Here is a 15,043-nt window from a genome sequence, read left to right as displayed (position 1 = left end):
CCGTCCCTCAACCCCCATTTTGGCTGAGGAGGTCAAAAGAAAAGCCATTTTTTCTCAAACAGGGGAAGCATTTACAGAGTTAAAAGTGTGGGAAGGGGTTAAAGGGGAGGTTAAGACGCAAAAGGAAAATTTTTTAAAAAAACCCTATCACTTTTCAAAAATAGGGATTATTACCTTCGGCATTGAAGGTTCATTAAATCCACATTTTTGCCCATTCACACCTCAAAGGGTTAAGGAGGCCTAAAAGGGCCTTTGGGGCCGTGGGGTTTACAGGGGGGAGGGGGGAAACAGTCCCCCGTAAAAAAAAATAAATATAAAAAACTTGTTCATTAATTTTTAAAATTTTTATTTAAAATCATTTTCTTTTTAAAAAAAAAAACCAAATGAAAACAAGAAAAAAAAAATATTGAACTGAAAGGGGCTTATTTCCGCAACAAAAAATAACCCCATTTAAAAAACGAATCTCCTTTTTAAAACCAATCCAACAAAAAAATTTCCAAAAAATTATTTGCAAATCTTTTTACTTTTTCCCGGTCGGGCCCAAACCCGGAAGGGGGCGTAACGGGTGCTCCCCACTCAAAAGCTAGTTATAGTTAGTACGGGGGTGCACCATGGGTCTGGATGGTTTTGGGCTTGTTTAGCTGCAGCTTGTTCTCTGGGGAATCCATGCTTTGACCGGGCGCAGGCATCTTACTTCATTGCGACGCGCCGACGCACGTTATGCAAATCAACGTATTTCCGTAATCCATTACGTCGATGAGTCGCCCCAGCCCTATTAAGTGACAAAACAGATTGATGAGGACGAGTGGGAAATTGTGAGCTTCGTTTTAAGTCTTTCAAATCAACTAAGGCCAGATTGTTTAAATGTCGCAAATTCAAAAGACAGTTATTGTCACGGTTTCTATTTCTATTATTGTTACCTGGTTCTGTGTCAACACAGCAGTGATGAGGCTCACCCTCATCTGGTGATGGCAGCAGTGTGGCTGGATTCAAAGAGCTGCACCCGGCCTCGATGAAAAATAGGCAACAGGCCGCATTCAAGATTCTACAAATGGGTTTTTAAAAATGAAACGTAACCACACTGGAACACTGTGGTGAAGAGGAACCTTCACTCTAAAATCGATTTTTGCTAGATTGCATCACTGCACATTTTTGATGGTAGGTCATTCCACCAATAATAATGAATGGGCCAATTACACAAACTGATTTTCCAGTCTCCTGACTCAGTATACCTGAATGAACCACACAACTCAGAAAGACAGAGAAGATTTATTTGGATGCACTGTGTGCAAGTAAGATATCTAAACAACTGCAACACAACAGATTGTGTCTGACAATTGTCAAAATGCTTTTTTTCCTCGTTTTTTACCTAATGGGGGAGGGATAATTACTTCAAAAATGTGACATTAGGGTTTAGTTTCCCTTTAAAAGACTCAAGAGATGGATTTTATAGTGGTTTCAGTATTAGCCTCTTTTTGCTAATGGCTGTTGTGGAATCCATCCCACTGCCTGGGCTGCTGGACCCACCTTGTTGATGACTACTCTGCTCTCCACCACTCCTTCCGCTCCCACTATCACCAGGTCCACCTTCTCCATGATGTACCTGCAGAAAATCACAACACTTTCTCAGAAACTCTCCTGGGCTGCCTTCGCATTTTAATGGCAACTACAAGTGAAAGGATAGTAAATAAGAGGATTTCAATTTCGATTTCAGTACCGATTCAAAATGTACAATCGTGAAAGAACTCTGTGGTACTGGTGAATAATCTTTGGCTCTTTGAAAAATAGTGAGGGGATACATCCGATGTCATTTTCATCTTTTGAGAATGCGGCACACTCCTCACGTAGGACCTGCCTCACTTTCTCCTGCTGGTCTGGGGTCAGATGGTCCACGGACACTGGGGGTCCCATGTCTCGGCTTGAGACGCGTCCAGCTGTCTCTGTTCCTCTTTCTCTTTTTCAGGAGTCTAGAGCGTGCTGGCTGTGTCTTCATCCTCACTAGGCTGACTTAGCGGCCTCGACACGGCTACTGGCGGGCTTGACATTTGCTGGGTAGATTGTCTTAATCTGTTGCAACTGTCCCAGTACAGTGCGGGGAGGGAGAGCTATGTCATGGTTGCTATCATTAGTGACAGGGATAGTTACCTTGGACCAGTTTCCTTTCTGCAGACAGGTGACTGTTTGGGCCATTGCACCCCCTCTGGACACTTTGGGAACCGCACTGGTTCAAACAGGACTTCTTGTTTTGTGGATAGGCCCTGTTCTCACACTACACGTAACTTCCCTAGTCTGCCCTGCCGGGATCACTGTCTTTTGCCTCGCACTCTCACGATGCCCTCCTTCTCATTGTGGTCACAGCTCTGCACCAGACGGATCAACACACTGCTCTGTTACAGTCTATGGAGAAGGCTTCTCCGACCACCCGTGGGGTAACCTCAGGATGCTGCTCCATCCATCCATCACCAGGTGCTCTATCACGTTGTAGCCAATGATTGGCAGTTCTGCCACCCCTGGCTCACTGGAGACAAGTACCGGTACAAGTAACTCTGGCTGAGGACTCCCGTCTGCTCTCAACTTGAACTGGAGCTCCACCCAGCCCGCAAATGGGATCGGCGTATCATTCACTGCTCTCCCAACTATGGTTCCGTTCTCACCCAGGATCTCATCAGTGCTCCTCAGCTGGATGTGTGGGAGGCGGGACTTTCTCCACTTCTCATTGATAATCGTGACCTGGGAGCCCGTATCCCATAGCGCTTGCGTTGCCACTCCTCCAAGGAACAGTCCACCATGCACTTCTTGCCAATAGAGCAGTCAGTTTGGCTTGACGGGGTAGTGAGAGGTGGCTGGCATAGGTGGCAACCTCAGTCGACCCTGTTTTCATGTTCCTCTCCACTTCCATCTCTAGCTGCCGGATGCGGTTACGTAGGAGCTTGTGCATCTCCTCTGCTGTTGCAGATTGGCTTGATACAGGTGATGTTGGTGGGATGTTGGTCTCGATGGTTACTTTTGCACTATCAGGGTTCGCTGCCGGCCCTTTTGTACTAAACAACCCCGAGACAAATGTCCTGTCTGTCCGCACTTAAAACAATGTCTACACTGTTCGCTGTTCCCTGCTGCTGACAGGTTGTACATGCTCTCCTGCCACCTGATCTTGCTTGGCGATACTGAGGGAGGGTTGGTGAGGCTCTTCCTGATTTCAGCTACCTCTTCTCTAAGAAGTCTGAGATCTTCCTGAAATCTGACTCTCTTGGACTGCTGGCTGGTGGTGGTTTACGGTTCTTCTGCTTTACCACTCGCGGACTGTTCCTGAACCCTCACTCTCTCCTCACCTGCATCTTGACCATGCTGACCAGTCTGAGGCTCTGTCTGGAGTTTGTTGAACTTTGCTATCTTGCCACCTAGGCTCTTCCTCTGCTTAGACTGTCTCTCCTCCTCGACACTACCTGCTTTATTCATCCTGTCAATGAGTACCTCATCTGTCACTTGCTCATCATCCAGATATGACTTGAGCTGGAATTTGAGATGGTCACTGCTCAGACCTGTGCTAATTGACCTCAAAAACTTCCTCTGGATAAGCTCGGGACTATACTGCTCCTCAGACCTGACTTCTTGTGACGCAGCTAGCAGCCTCTCCTTTATCTCTATTGCCCTGAAGAGAAAGTTCTGGGGTGACTCTTTGGCGTCCTGGGTTAGATTTTTGAGTCTGTCGTACAGATCGGTCGAGCTGTCCTCTTTGAAGTGTGCCCTGAGCATTGTCTTTAACTGGGGGAGGGTCAGGTCTCTCTTTATCTCCAGCATATCCCGGAGACTCAATCCTGGACTGATGGACCTGATCACCGCCTCCGTCACTTCAGCTTCGCTGTGTCCTTTATTCAGGCCCCTGTCTATTTGGTGCATCAGGTTGACGTATGAAAGCCTGTCTTTTTGCCCTTTTTCTCTGACCTGATATTTTGAACTCCTTCCTTATTGTCACTTCTGGGAGCCTGCTAGCTGTTGCTGCAGACAGTGCATTTTGAGGAGCGAACACCTGACCCGAAGCTGTGATGTTCATTTTCAGTCTCCTATTTTCCTCTTGGAGCTGTGCATTCTTTTCAGCTAATTCAGCTACACTCTCCTCCTTAAGTAGTGCAGGACTGACTGTTTCTACTCTCTCCGGCTTTATCTCGATTACAAGGTTTCCAAGATTATCTAACTTCTCCTGGGCTAGGAGCAGCAATTTCCGTAGAAAAGCCTTAGCCGCTTCCTCATCTTCATCATCAATCACATTGTCCATTGTTTCTGATATTATTTTGATTAACAGTCTTTTGCTCGTGACCCCTCCACTTTGGATTTTTACTTCAGCACCAACCTCCTTGAGCTGCGTGAGTTGTAGTAGCCATAGCTTCTGGGACACGGCCTCGGCCAACTCTTCCAGCTCCATCTTGCCCGTGCTGTCGTCTCACCACGTTGGGGGGGGGTCGTCACTCACAGCTGTTAATTCCCCGTACGGGCCAACATTTTTGTTGCACACTCATAAAGATGACTCTTCAAGCGCGCATGTTGTTGAGGGTTCTTTATCAAAACTCTGCAATATACAATACAATGCACAAACGAATGATCACTTCGTAGTAGCATGTTTCATTTTCACTGCTTTGGCGAACATAGAGCTCTGCGCACCAAAATAATAACACAGTTATTATATTATCATCACATTAACATTACTAACTTCGCTTGATAATTTGCCCCCTTCATCGCAAACAAAAGAAACAATTAAAACTTTGGCCGCTGCTATTACCATAGCCCTGCAACACATAACCTACTAGCTAACGTTAGTACCATTTACTGTATACGTTATAAGGGCTAGTACTCGGTCGGTAGCTAACGCCACGGATTGTCTGCGATTCAGGTTAACTTTCGTGGTCGGACACGCTAACGTTAACTAAAATAATTATCTCAATAACCCATTTACACGGCTCTTATCCCATACATTCATCACTGACATCAGGTAGGCGAACGATATTCCCGCGAAGTAGCTAGCTACATCCCTGCTATGGCTAATCATATTGCTAGGCTCCACTCCACATGCGCCACGTTAGCTAACTTAGTCAAAAAGTACCGCGAACTACAGTATAACACTCCAAATATACACTCTAGTTTCTCAAAACACCTTATACACATTTCCCTCCTAATACAGTAGCGCTGCATCACTTATAAACTATCATCTCACCTGCAATATACAATACAATGCACAAAAGAATGATCACTTCGTAGTAGCATGCTTCATTTTCACTGCTTTGGCGAACATAGAACTCTGCGCACCGAGACATCCCATTCCCTTCCCAAGCAGCTCCGCTACTGCCCTCTGCTGTGCATTGCGAGTACTGCATACTCAGATAGCCATAGATACCTGACCCAGATGACAAATATACATGAATACTAACAGTAAAATAAAAGAATACATCTCACAGCCGCTATACTTAAATCTAAACAATGTAAACTAAAACAAGAAAATAGGGAATGGGGGGGGGGTCACCCGTCATTGGCTCTATATTGCCACATAAAGATACCCCACCGTGTAAAGCTACAACAATGAGTAAAGATACAATACTGAGTAAAGATCCACCACTGAGTAAAGATACAACAGTGAGTAAAGATATAACAGTGAGTAAAGATACAACAGTGAGAAAATTTACACCACAAAGTAAAAATACAACAGTGAGAAAATATCCACCACTGAGTAAAGATACAACAGTGAGTAAAGATCCACCACTGGATAAATATACACCACTGAGTGAAAATACAACAGTAAGTAAAAATACACCACAGAGTAAAGATACAACAGTGAGTAAAGATCCACCACTGAGTAAAGATACACACCGTGTAAAGATCCACCACTGAGTAAAGATACAACAGTGAGTAAAGATATAACAGTGAGTAAAGATACAACAGTGAGAAAATTTACACCACAAAGTAAAAATACAACAGTGAGTAAATATCCACCACTGAGTAAAGATACAACAGTGAGTAAAGATCCACCACTGGATAAATATACACCACTGAGTGAAAATACAACAGTAAGTAAAAATACACCACAGAGTAAAGATACAACAGTGAGTAAAGATCCACCACTGAGTAAAGATACACACCGTGTAAAGATACACCACTGAGTAAAGCTACACCACCAAGTAAAAATACAACAATGAGTAAAGATACAACAGTGAGTAAAGACATAACATCATTAAAGCACCTGTGCAAGTAAACTATGCTAACCAAGAGCCAAAGGATTATCTTCGAGTTGGAGCTAATTTTCCCAGTAACATTAAACCGTAAGCTGGACATATGAGGACAAAGATCTGAAAGATTGCATATAAGAACTGGTAGCACGGCCTAAATCAAAATAATTTTGGCCTGATTGGTGTAAGGGGGGCATTTAAAAGATCTTCATTAGTCCTAAGGCCAGAACTTAATCACATGTTAAACAATAATAAAATCTAACCGAAAATTATTTAATGTAGGAGTCTTAACTGGTAGATCTGATGAAAACACCCACACATGCTGAAGTGTCCTTAAGCCCAGACTGAATCATGAAAAAAATAATGCTCTTATAACAGACTTCAGACAGAAGTATAGGCCTATGATTTTATAACTTAGAAATTAGCATACATATGCACAAGAACATTACTTTGTGAAGATTTTGTATTTTTGATACACTGGATTATCACTGTAATTTATGGATTAAAAGAAAATGACTGACATTATTTGCATAGATTCATCACCTGAATCAGCTGTTTTAATAATTAATATCTGAATGTTAGACATTAGTGACAAAACATACTTGAAGATAAAATGTTGTCTTTCACAACATTAACATCATTTTGTTTTTAATCCTTATTTCAAAATTAAAACACTACACTCTCTGTGTTTTCCCCTTATCTGGTAAATGTACATTTTGGAGTGAATTTGTGTGTGATCACGTTACTTACCCAGTTCTTGCAGCCACACCGTTGCGTTGACTGATTCTCTGTCTGTATGGACTTTACACATGAATTCTCCATCTGTCTTCTGTTTTTACATCCCTCAGTTTCAGAGAGAAGTTTCCTTTGGGAATCTCCTCAGTGAAGAACTCAGCACGTCCCCTGAATCTCTCATGCTGTGACTCTGGTCTGTTCTCGCCCTCAAAGAACAGCAGCACCAGGATTTCCCCATCTGTCTTCATCCACTCTACTTGTAACTCTTTGAAAGGAACATGGGTGTCCACCAAGCAGTACAGAATCACATCCTCACCAGCATAAGCAAATGCGGGCAGGTCTGTACCAGTTACAACCAGCCATTCTGAAAAAAGTTACATTTTTCATTTGTATTTCATTTTTACAGGGTGTGGTATATTCAATCTCATAAAAAGATTGCCAAGTTACTCACACATACAAGACATACACCGTCTATAACTCATTCATTCAGACTGCCAAAATCCAAAATGATGCCAAGTTACGGTACTACAAACAATATAGGCTATCTTGCCTCACCAAAATTACATAAGATGTATTCCAAAGCAATGCTACCCAATATTTCCTCAATTCTGTCTTATCTGAGGGCGAGGCGGGATTCAATCCTTCAACTGAAGGTTTACTAGTCTGTGACTTTGTTAGTGCAGCACCATGACATAGCTATGCAATGCGTGAAATATCATTAGTAAACCTGTCCGTGGTTTTAAAGAAGAACACAGACCAGTAAGCACAGAAGAGCTCCCATTGAATCCATATGGCTTTGCAATATTGTAGCCGGTTAATAACTGAACGTGCAGAGGGTACGTCATAATGCAGTGTATACGTTCGGTGAACGGCGGGTAGATATGGTGCAAAAGCAATAATTGAGAAGTAGTAGACAATTATTAGTGAGGGTAAAAGCAGGTTAAAGAAACGTGTTCCTAGCTGGGCTTTAACCGAGGACCCCATGTTCCCAAGACTGTAACCTTGCCCACTAGGCCACAGGCAGACTAGCTGTTTATACTGGAAATGTTTCAGAGTAAAAAGGTATGGGTATTTTGTGGGTGTATGCAAATTTTTGATTGGGTCGTGTAAGTGAAGATTTGGCTGGTGTCGGTAAAATGTCCAATGGGGAGACATGTTGTTAGTGGGATAGGCGGCAGGAAAAATAAGAATGAGAAGAAGAAGAAAAAGAAGAAGGAGGAAAAACAAAATCCCCTTAGTTTGGGGCTTTATTGTGTGGACATGTGAAGTTGTTTATGAATTCTGTCTGTTGAAATGGGGTGAGAATGTGCAGAATTTAATGTTTTTAAGGGCTGAGTGTCTGTGGCTGTTGTGGTTATTTCTGTGGGGAACCCTGAAAAGTGCCAAACTCTCGGTGCTGTATAGGTATGGGGCATGCCCCCGCCAAGGCGTAACTTGGCGGGATGGCATGCCTGCCATCCAAACCTTCACGCTCCTCTGTACATGTAAGCAAACAATTTCTGTTCATTTTATCATCACAACTATTTTTCATAGAAACTGAAAATTCAGCTTGTTTTCCAACAAATTTCATGCAATAAAGACGCTTACTTTTCAAATATGTAACCACAACAAACAACATCGGGACAAGTGGGCTGGGGGTACTTACCAATCTTACCATCTATTTTCACCTTTGTTTCATTGGACTCGTGAAAAGTGTGAACTATGCACTTGTACAGCCCTTTGTCTTCACTAGTGACATTCCTAAGCAGCAGAGAGAAGTTTCCTTTGGAGATTTCTTCAGAGAAAAAATCGGCCCTGCCGCTGTAAGCTGGGCTCTGTGATTCTGGCCTACTCTCTCCTTCCTGGAACAGATGCACCAGGGATCCAGAATCCTCCCTCATCCACTGCACCTCCAGCTCGTGCAGAGGTAGTGGGGTATCCACAGAGCAGGGCAACGTTACAGACGCCCCCAACTGGACAACTAGGGACATAGCAGGAGCCCGCACTGCAAATCCTGGAACCGAATATACGTTTGAAATTCCTTCACAATACGTGCAAAACGTATCAAAATCCCGTGGCATCCGTTTTATTTAATGAATACATTATAATACCAAGTCTAAACTAGAATGCAAATGGAGTCAAAATCAGACAGCAATAAAATCAGTATATCGGTAAACACAAACATAATTAAAAACGAAACTGAGTTATTACGGTAATAATTATGTAGCAATCAAAATTATTTTAATTCCATAGGCTAATATTGAAACTATACGCACAGATGCTTCATTCGGAAATCCGAAAAATAGCTTTTAAATGTCATATGTGACTTTTCTTCTCGTTTAAACACCAGCTGTTGCCGTAGGCTACTACTGAGAGAAGTCGATTTACCTTCAGTCCTGATAGCGCAGAACAACGACAGAAACCAACAGAAAACTCTCATCTTGATTTTCATCATGAGGTCTACGAAAGTCTGTAGGCTACACACTTTTGTGACTATGCTAATACTGGAACAACGTAAAGTAGGCTACTGAAAAGGAATTATGAAAACGCTGCTTACTCATACACGTTCTAACAACGCACGATAAGAAATATGTTTTTACTTTTACTTTCACTTCCATGGCTACCGTGCCTTTACCACATTTATCGCAACAGCGCCCTCTAAAGTGCATAAAAATACTTGCATGTAAAATTATTAACTATCTCAGGACGTTTTAATGCATGCTGTAAATAGATGCGTGCGCCTGTGGTTGAGAACGAGGCGGACACTTCGTACAACATCACACGACGAAGCCACGAATTAAATACATGACGTGACTCAGGTCTATTCAACCTGTGACAGACAACAGCAGCTGAACTTTTGTTATTTGATCATGACACAACGCCTCACTGCTATATGTGTATATGGGTTGCATCTTAATCTGATTAACTTCATTAAGTAATGATTAATTCATTTCGTGTTACCACAAAAAAGCCAACTGATAGAATGTGATCCTCTAGTTGCACAAAAGTTACTCTAGTTTGACAAAAAAGATCTGATGCATCAGCAAAACCATGCATGCATAATACTACCATTACACTATCAGGAAATGGGTACTGCAAGTTACTGAGGTGCTGAGTTTTTCAACCGTTTTCTACCTTAAAATGTTTTGAATGACATAAATACAGTACTTATCCTTTCCCCATTTCACCCCAGTTCAGAATCCCTAAATGCATCTGTAAGCATGTCCCATTACTGCAAAATCCCAATTCTGGTCACTTTTTAAAAAATAAAAAAATTTAAAAAAAGGAAAAAATTAAATCAAAATATATTCTGCTTGACCCCGCGACCCTGCTCAGGATAAGCAGGTAAAGATAATGGTTGGATGGATCTTCTGCTTGAAGTTATGTTTTAATCCTTTTGAAGAGTAGATTTTTGGTCTACTCTTGGTCTAGTCAGTGTTCTAGAACTCCATTGCTTTTGTTGGGAATCTTTTCCCGTGTGGAACCAAGTTGAGAAGGGTGAAGTAACACACTGAGAACCACTTTCTAATGAAAAGATTTTTAATACGATGCGCAAAGGGAGACTCACCACGGTGCCACAACAAGTGTTCCGTAGGAATCTCAACGAGACAGTCACAAGTGAGGGTTTAAGTATACTCTTGAGAGGTGTGGTTATTGCCATGCGTCAACATTCCCAGGAAGGAACATACATTCCAACAGACTTCCCGGGGACACCCAAATGGCCTGCTGCCGGTGACACCCTTTTGATCTGTGGCTATTGTATATCCTTACAAACAGTAATTGAACTGTATTTGTATTGTGGCGCCCCAATCCCTTATCGGTGCTCCCCACGAGACCACCAGAACGGCCAAGCCCATCGACACCGGCGGCCGCTAGGAAAAGTTGTGAGGGGGCGTTACCTACCAAACCACAGTCTGGAGACATTCAGGATCCTGGACAGCACCAGACAGACCAACTGAGGGGACACCAGGTAGCACCATGGACAGGGCTGCAGCAGAGGGAAGGTAGGTGGAATTTTCCACTCTACAGCACACCTGAAGCTGCTTGACAGATTGGCTGCCGGCGCCCACCTGAAGCTGCTTGCGTTGACGAGCACGCAGGCTTTATAGACCAGCACAACCACAGGAATAGCAGAGTTGCTGGGGCTTTCTTCAGAGCTACACCGGGCGACTCTCCACCCCTGGCAGAGACTGTAAGCGGCCGTGGGCCAACTCTCTTAAAACTGAGGAATAATTGTGACAACCTGAGAAGTGTAAAGTATAAAGAGTAATAGTGATTCCTGTAGACCGTGCGGCAGGGGGCAACGACAGGAACAGCTCAGAACTTGAGCTGGGGAAGAGTGGAGTGTTACCGCACTGGGAGGGAGGCCTTCTCCCCTACACCCCTTGGGGACCGGAGGATCACCAGCCGGCGGCCGGAGCCGGACCCGGATCGGACTGACCACGCCCTGTTCCCCCCTAACCCAATTGTTTCTCGTTTCTCTCTAGAAGAGCGTGTGAAGACCTGGAGTGGAGCACCGATACCCCAACCGGGAAGAAGTTTTAGTTGTTTTTGGCTCCCCCTCCCCCTACCCCCACTCATTACAATGATTAAAGAACTTTTTTGTTAACCGCTACCTCAGTCTCACCGTGCTGGTTCTTCTGGGCATCCGTCACTCAACCCCCAGTTGGCTGAGAGAGGTCACAGTAGCCATTTGTCTCTAACAACGGGAAGCAGTTACAGAGTGTGAGTGTGGGAATGTGTGTTCAGATGAGGTTAAGACGCAGGAAGGAAGTGAATTGTTCAAACCTATCACATTCAAATAATAGTGATTATTACATCGGCATCTGAATGTTCAGTTAAGAATCACATATTTGTCATCTCACACCTCAAAGGGTTAAAGGAGAGCCTGAAAAGCCTGAGCCGTGAGGGTTACAGATGGAGATGGGGTCACAGTACACAGTACAAAATAAATATCAAAAACTTGTCTCATTAATATTTCAACATTTTATTCAATCATCTTCTCTTAAAAAAAAAACCAAATGTAACAAGAAACAAAGTATGCACTGCAGGGCATTACTCCGCAACAAAAAATAACCCAGTCTTAACTGTTAATCTCCGTTTTACAATCCAACATAAAATCTTGCCAAAATATTTGCAAATCTGTTTACGTTTTCCTGTCTGTCGAACGAAGGTGGTCGATAACAGGTGCTCTCACTCTAGCTAGCTATATAGTTAGTACAGGTGCACCATGGGTCTGGATGGTTTTGGGCTTGTTTAGCTGCAGCTTGTTCTCTGGGGGAATCCATGCTTTGACCGGGCGCAGGCATCTTACTTCATTGCGACGCGCCGACGCACGTTATGCAAATCAACGTATTTCCGTAATCCATTACGTCGATGAGTCGCCCCAGCCCTATTAAGTGACAAAACAGATTGATGAGGACGAGTGGGAAATTGTGAGCTTCGTTTTAAGTCTTTCAAATCAACTAAGGCCAGATTGTTTAAATGTCGCAAATTCAAAAGACAGTTATTGTCACGGTTTCTATTTCTATTATTGTTACCTGGTTCTGTGTCAACACAGCAGTGATGAGGCTCACCCTCATCTGGTGATGGCAGCAGTGTGGCTGGATTCAAAGAGCTGCACCCGGCCTCGATGAAAAATAGGCAACAGGCCGCATTCAAGATTCTACAAATGGGTTTTTAAAAAATGAAACGTACCCACACTGGAACACTGTGGTAAAGGGGAACCTTCACTCTACAATCTATTTTTGAACGATTGCATCACTCGCACATTTTTGATGGTAGGTCATTCCACCAATAATAATGAATGGGCCAATTACACAAACTGATTTTCCAGTCTCCTGAATCAGTGTACCTGAATGAACCACATAACTCAGAAAGACAGAGAAGATTGATTTGGATTGACTGTGTGGCAAGTAAGATATCTAAACAACTGCAACACAACAGATTGTGTCTGACAATTGTCAAAATGCTTTTTTTCCTCTTTTTTTTACCTAATGGGGGAGGGATAATTACTTCAAAAATGTGACATTAGGGTTTAGTTTCCCTTTAAAAGACTCAAAGAGATGGATTTTATAGTGGTTTCAGTATTAGCCTCTTTTTGCTAATGGCTGTTGTGGAATCCTTCCCACTGCCTGGGCTGCTGGACCCACCTTGTTGATGACTACTCCGCTCTCCACCACTCCTTCCGCTCCCACTATCACCAGGTCCACCTTCTCCATGATGTACCTGCAGAAAATCACAACACTTTCTCAGAAACTCTCCTGGGCTACCTTCGCATTTTAATGGCAACTACAAGTGAAAGGATAGTAAATAAGAGGGATTTCAATTTTGATTTCAGTACCGATTCAAAATGTACAATCGTGAAAGAACTCTGTGGTACTGGTGAATAATCTTTGGCTCTTTGAAAAATATCATAAATGGGGTTTGCTGGGGGACTCATGGAGGAGCCCCACAGTCTCAGATCGAGTGCGGACTGTGCCAGTGCCGACTGTAGCAGGTAGCTGCATGGGCAGATGCACAGCTGGCCAATTGCATCGCCCAGGGTTTGGGGCGGGGGGGGGTTCGGTCAGTCAGGGTGTCTGCATTTCATAACTCTCTGGCGGCCCCTGGTGGCCGATCGACCAGTGACACATATGAGCTTAGCTGTGGTCTGCAATGTGAAATGAAGCAGCTCGCGACACTTTCAGAGATCCGTGGATGTCTACACTCTCCTGAATCGGCAGTGGTGATCGTACATGAACGTGCTTCCGCAAAATGCCAAATTAGGGAGGAAATTGAATATATTCAGTCCCACATTGGGCACAGATATATATTTTTTAATTAATATCATTAATGTGCAGGATATTTGCTGGGATTGAAATGTGTATGTTTGACTGGGCTGATAACACACACGTGGAAAACTGTCTGACCATTGGAATGGATGAGGTATGTGCTGTTCTTGTTTGTCTAACCCTCAGCAGTTGTTTTCAGTGAGCCAGACACAGCCCAGATACAGCCCACATCTGAGGCATTAAACAGCTGTGGTGAATTTAGAACAGGAGAAAGCTTTACCCCACGGCAGAATCTAAAACTACAGTGACAGGAACGTTGAGATTTCTCAATGCCTCAGCCATTTTTTTCCTGCAACAGCAAGAAAAAAAAATCACTAATGTTTTTATTAATATTTGCTTAGTAGATACCCTAAATGAGTGATTTAGATTACTTACAGACCATAAAGTTTGAACATGAATGGGCGTGTATGAGTGTGTGTGTGTGTGCGTGCATGCACTTTCACGGTTTGGTGTCACAGCAGGCTTTCTCTGTGTGTGTGTGTGTCTGTGTGTGCGTGCATGCATGTGTGGTGTGTGTATGCATGCATTTTCCCTGTTTTGTGTGATGGCAGGATTGCTTACCCTGCGGAGTCTGGCTGGGGTTCTGTGACGTACACGGTGAAGCGCTTCTTCTCAGCCGCTGCCTCCTCCAGCACCCTCAGCACCACTCTGGAGGACGAGTGCGTCAGGATTTTCTGTGAGAGGGAACGAGGCAGGAACAGGACAGGGGGGCCCCCAGAAGTCTTTTTACTCTCCTCTGACAAACAAGCTCAGTTTGAGTGTAACAATGTTCGCAATGTTCAACAGCAAAAGTGACGTGTGCATCAGGTTCTCTGTTGGAGGGGCTTTTTTTTAGTATACTGTTCCATGCTAATTATGCACCCGAATGTCCCAAAACATTTAGAGGTTTAGAAGGAGCCTCATCTGCTCTGCCTACTGAAATGTTGCGTCTGAAGAGTGTTGGGACAGGGCGCAGAACACGACAACCCTCACCGCTCCGTCTTTTATGAAGGTGTGGCACAGCTTGGCGACTTTGTTCCTGGAGAGAGAGATTTTCTTCAGGAAAAGTTCCCCTCTTTCAACCATAACTTTCTTGCATCGTGACAGATCCTGAGGAAAAGAAACAGCCCGGTTAGTTGCTTTAGACTCCTGATATCATGCTGGTGGCTTGTTAGCCTGTCAGCAGGAGGATCTAAAGGTAAACATGCGTCAGGCTATCATGACTATGTGTGCACTCGGTTGAATGTTCAGCTTTGCACTCTGGTATGATTTTTGCTGCTGAGAAACAGAATACATTTTTACCCC

The 15,043-nt window shown here is 43.6% G+C and overlaps 1 protein-coding gene across 4 annotated transcripts; it reads right to left on the bottom strand.

The window, feature by feature from the left end:
- Window positions 1-5,545: 5,545 nt before the first annotated feature.
- On the bottom strand, window positions 5,546-15,011 carry LOC135246761 (translation initiation factor eIF2B subunit alpha-like). 4 transcript variants are annotated; one of them, XM_064320064.1, is made up of 5 exons: window positions 14,732-15,011; window positions 14,321-14,433; window positions 13,980-14,048; window positions 13,079-13,154; window positions 8,764-8,940 (listed from the first exon to the last, which is right to left on the bottom strand). In XM_064320064.1, the coding sequence occupies exons 1-5, from the start codon at window positions 14,822-14,824 to the stop codon at window positions 8,908-8,910; spliced, it is 384 nt and encodes a 127-aa protein (XP_064176134.1). In that variant the 5' UTR covers window positions 14,825-15,011; the 3' UTR covers window positions 8,764-8,907. The 4 variants fall into 4 exon arrangements, with proteins under 4 accessions (XP_064176132.1, XP_064176134.1, XP_064176133.1 ...); XM_064320063.1 differs by lacking the exon at window positions 8,764-8,940 and having other exon boundaries at window positions 12,561-13,154; XM_064320062.1 differs by lacking the exons at window positions 13,079-13,154; window positions 13,980-14,048; window positions 14,321-14,433; window positions 14,732-15,011 and adding exons at window positions 5,546-7,311; window positions 9,315-9,785 and having other exon boundaries at window positions 8,593-8,940.
- Between the last annotated feature and the right edge of the window lie 32 nt (window positions 15,012-15,043).

Source organism: Anguilla rostrata, unplaced genomic scaffold, assembly GCF_018555375.3.
Source record: "Anguilla rostrata isolate EN2019 unplaced genomic scaffold, ASM1855537v3 scaf0870, whole genome shotgun sequence".
In the NCBI taxonomy this organism is placed as follows: domain Eukaryota; kingdom Metazoa; phylum Chordata; class Actinopteri; order Anguilliformes; family Anguillidae; genus Anguilla; species Anguilla rostrata.
This window is presented reverse-complemented; position numbering and strand designations above follow the sequence as displayed.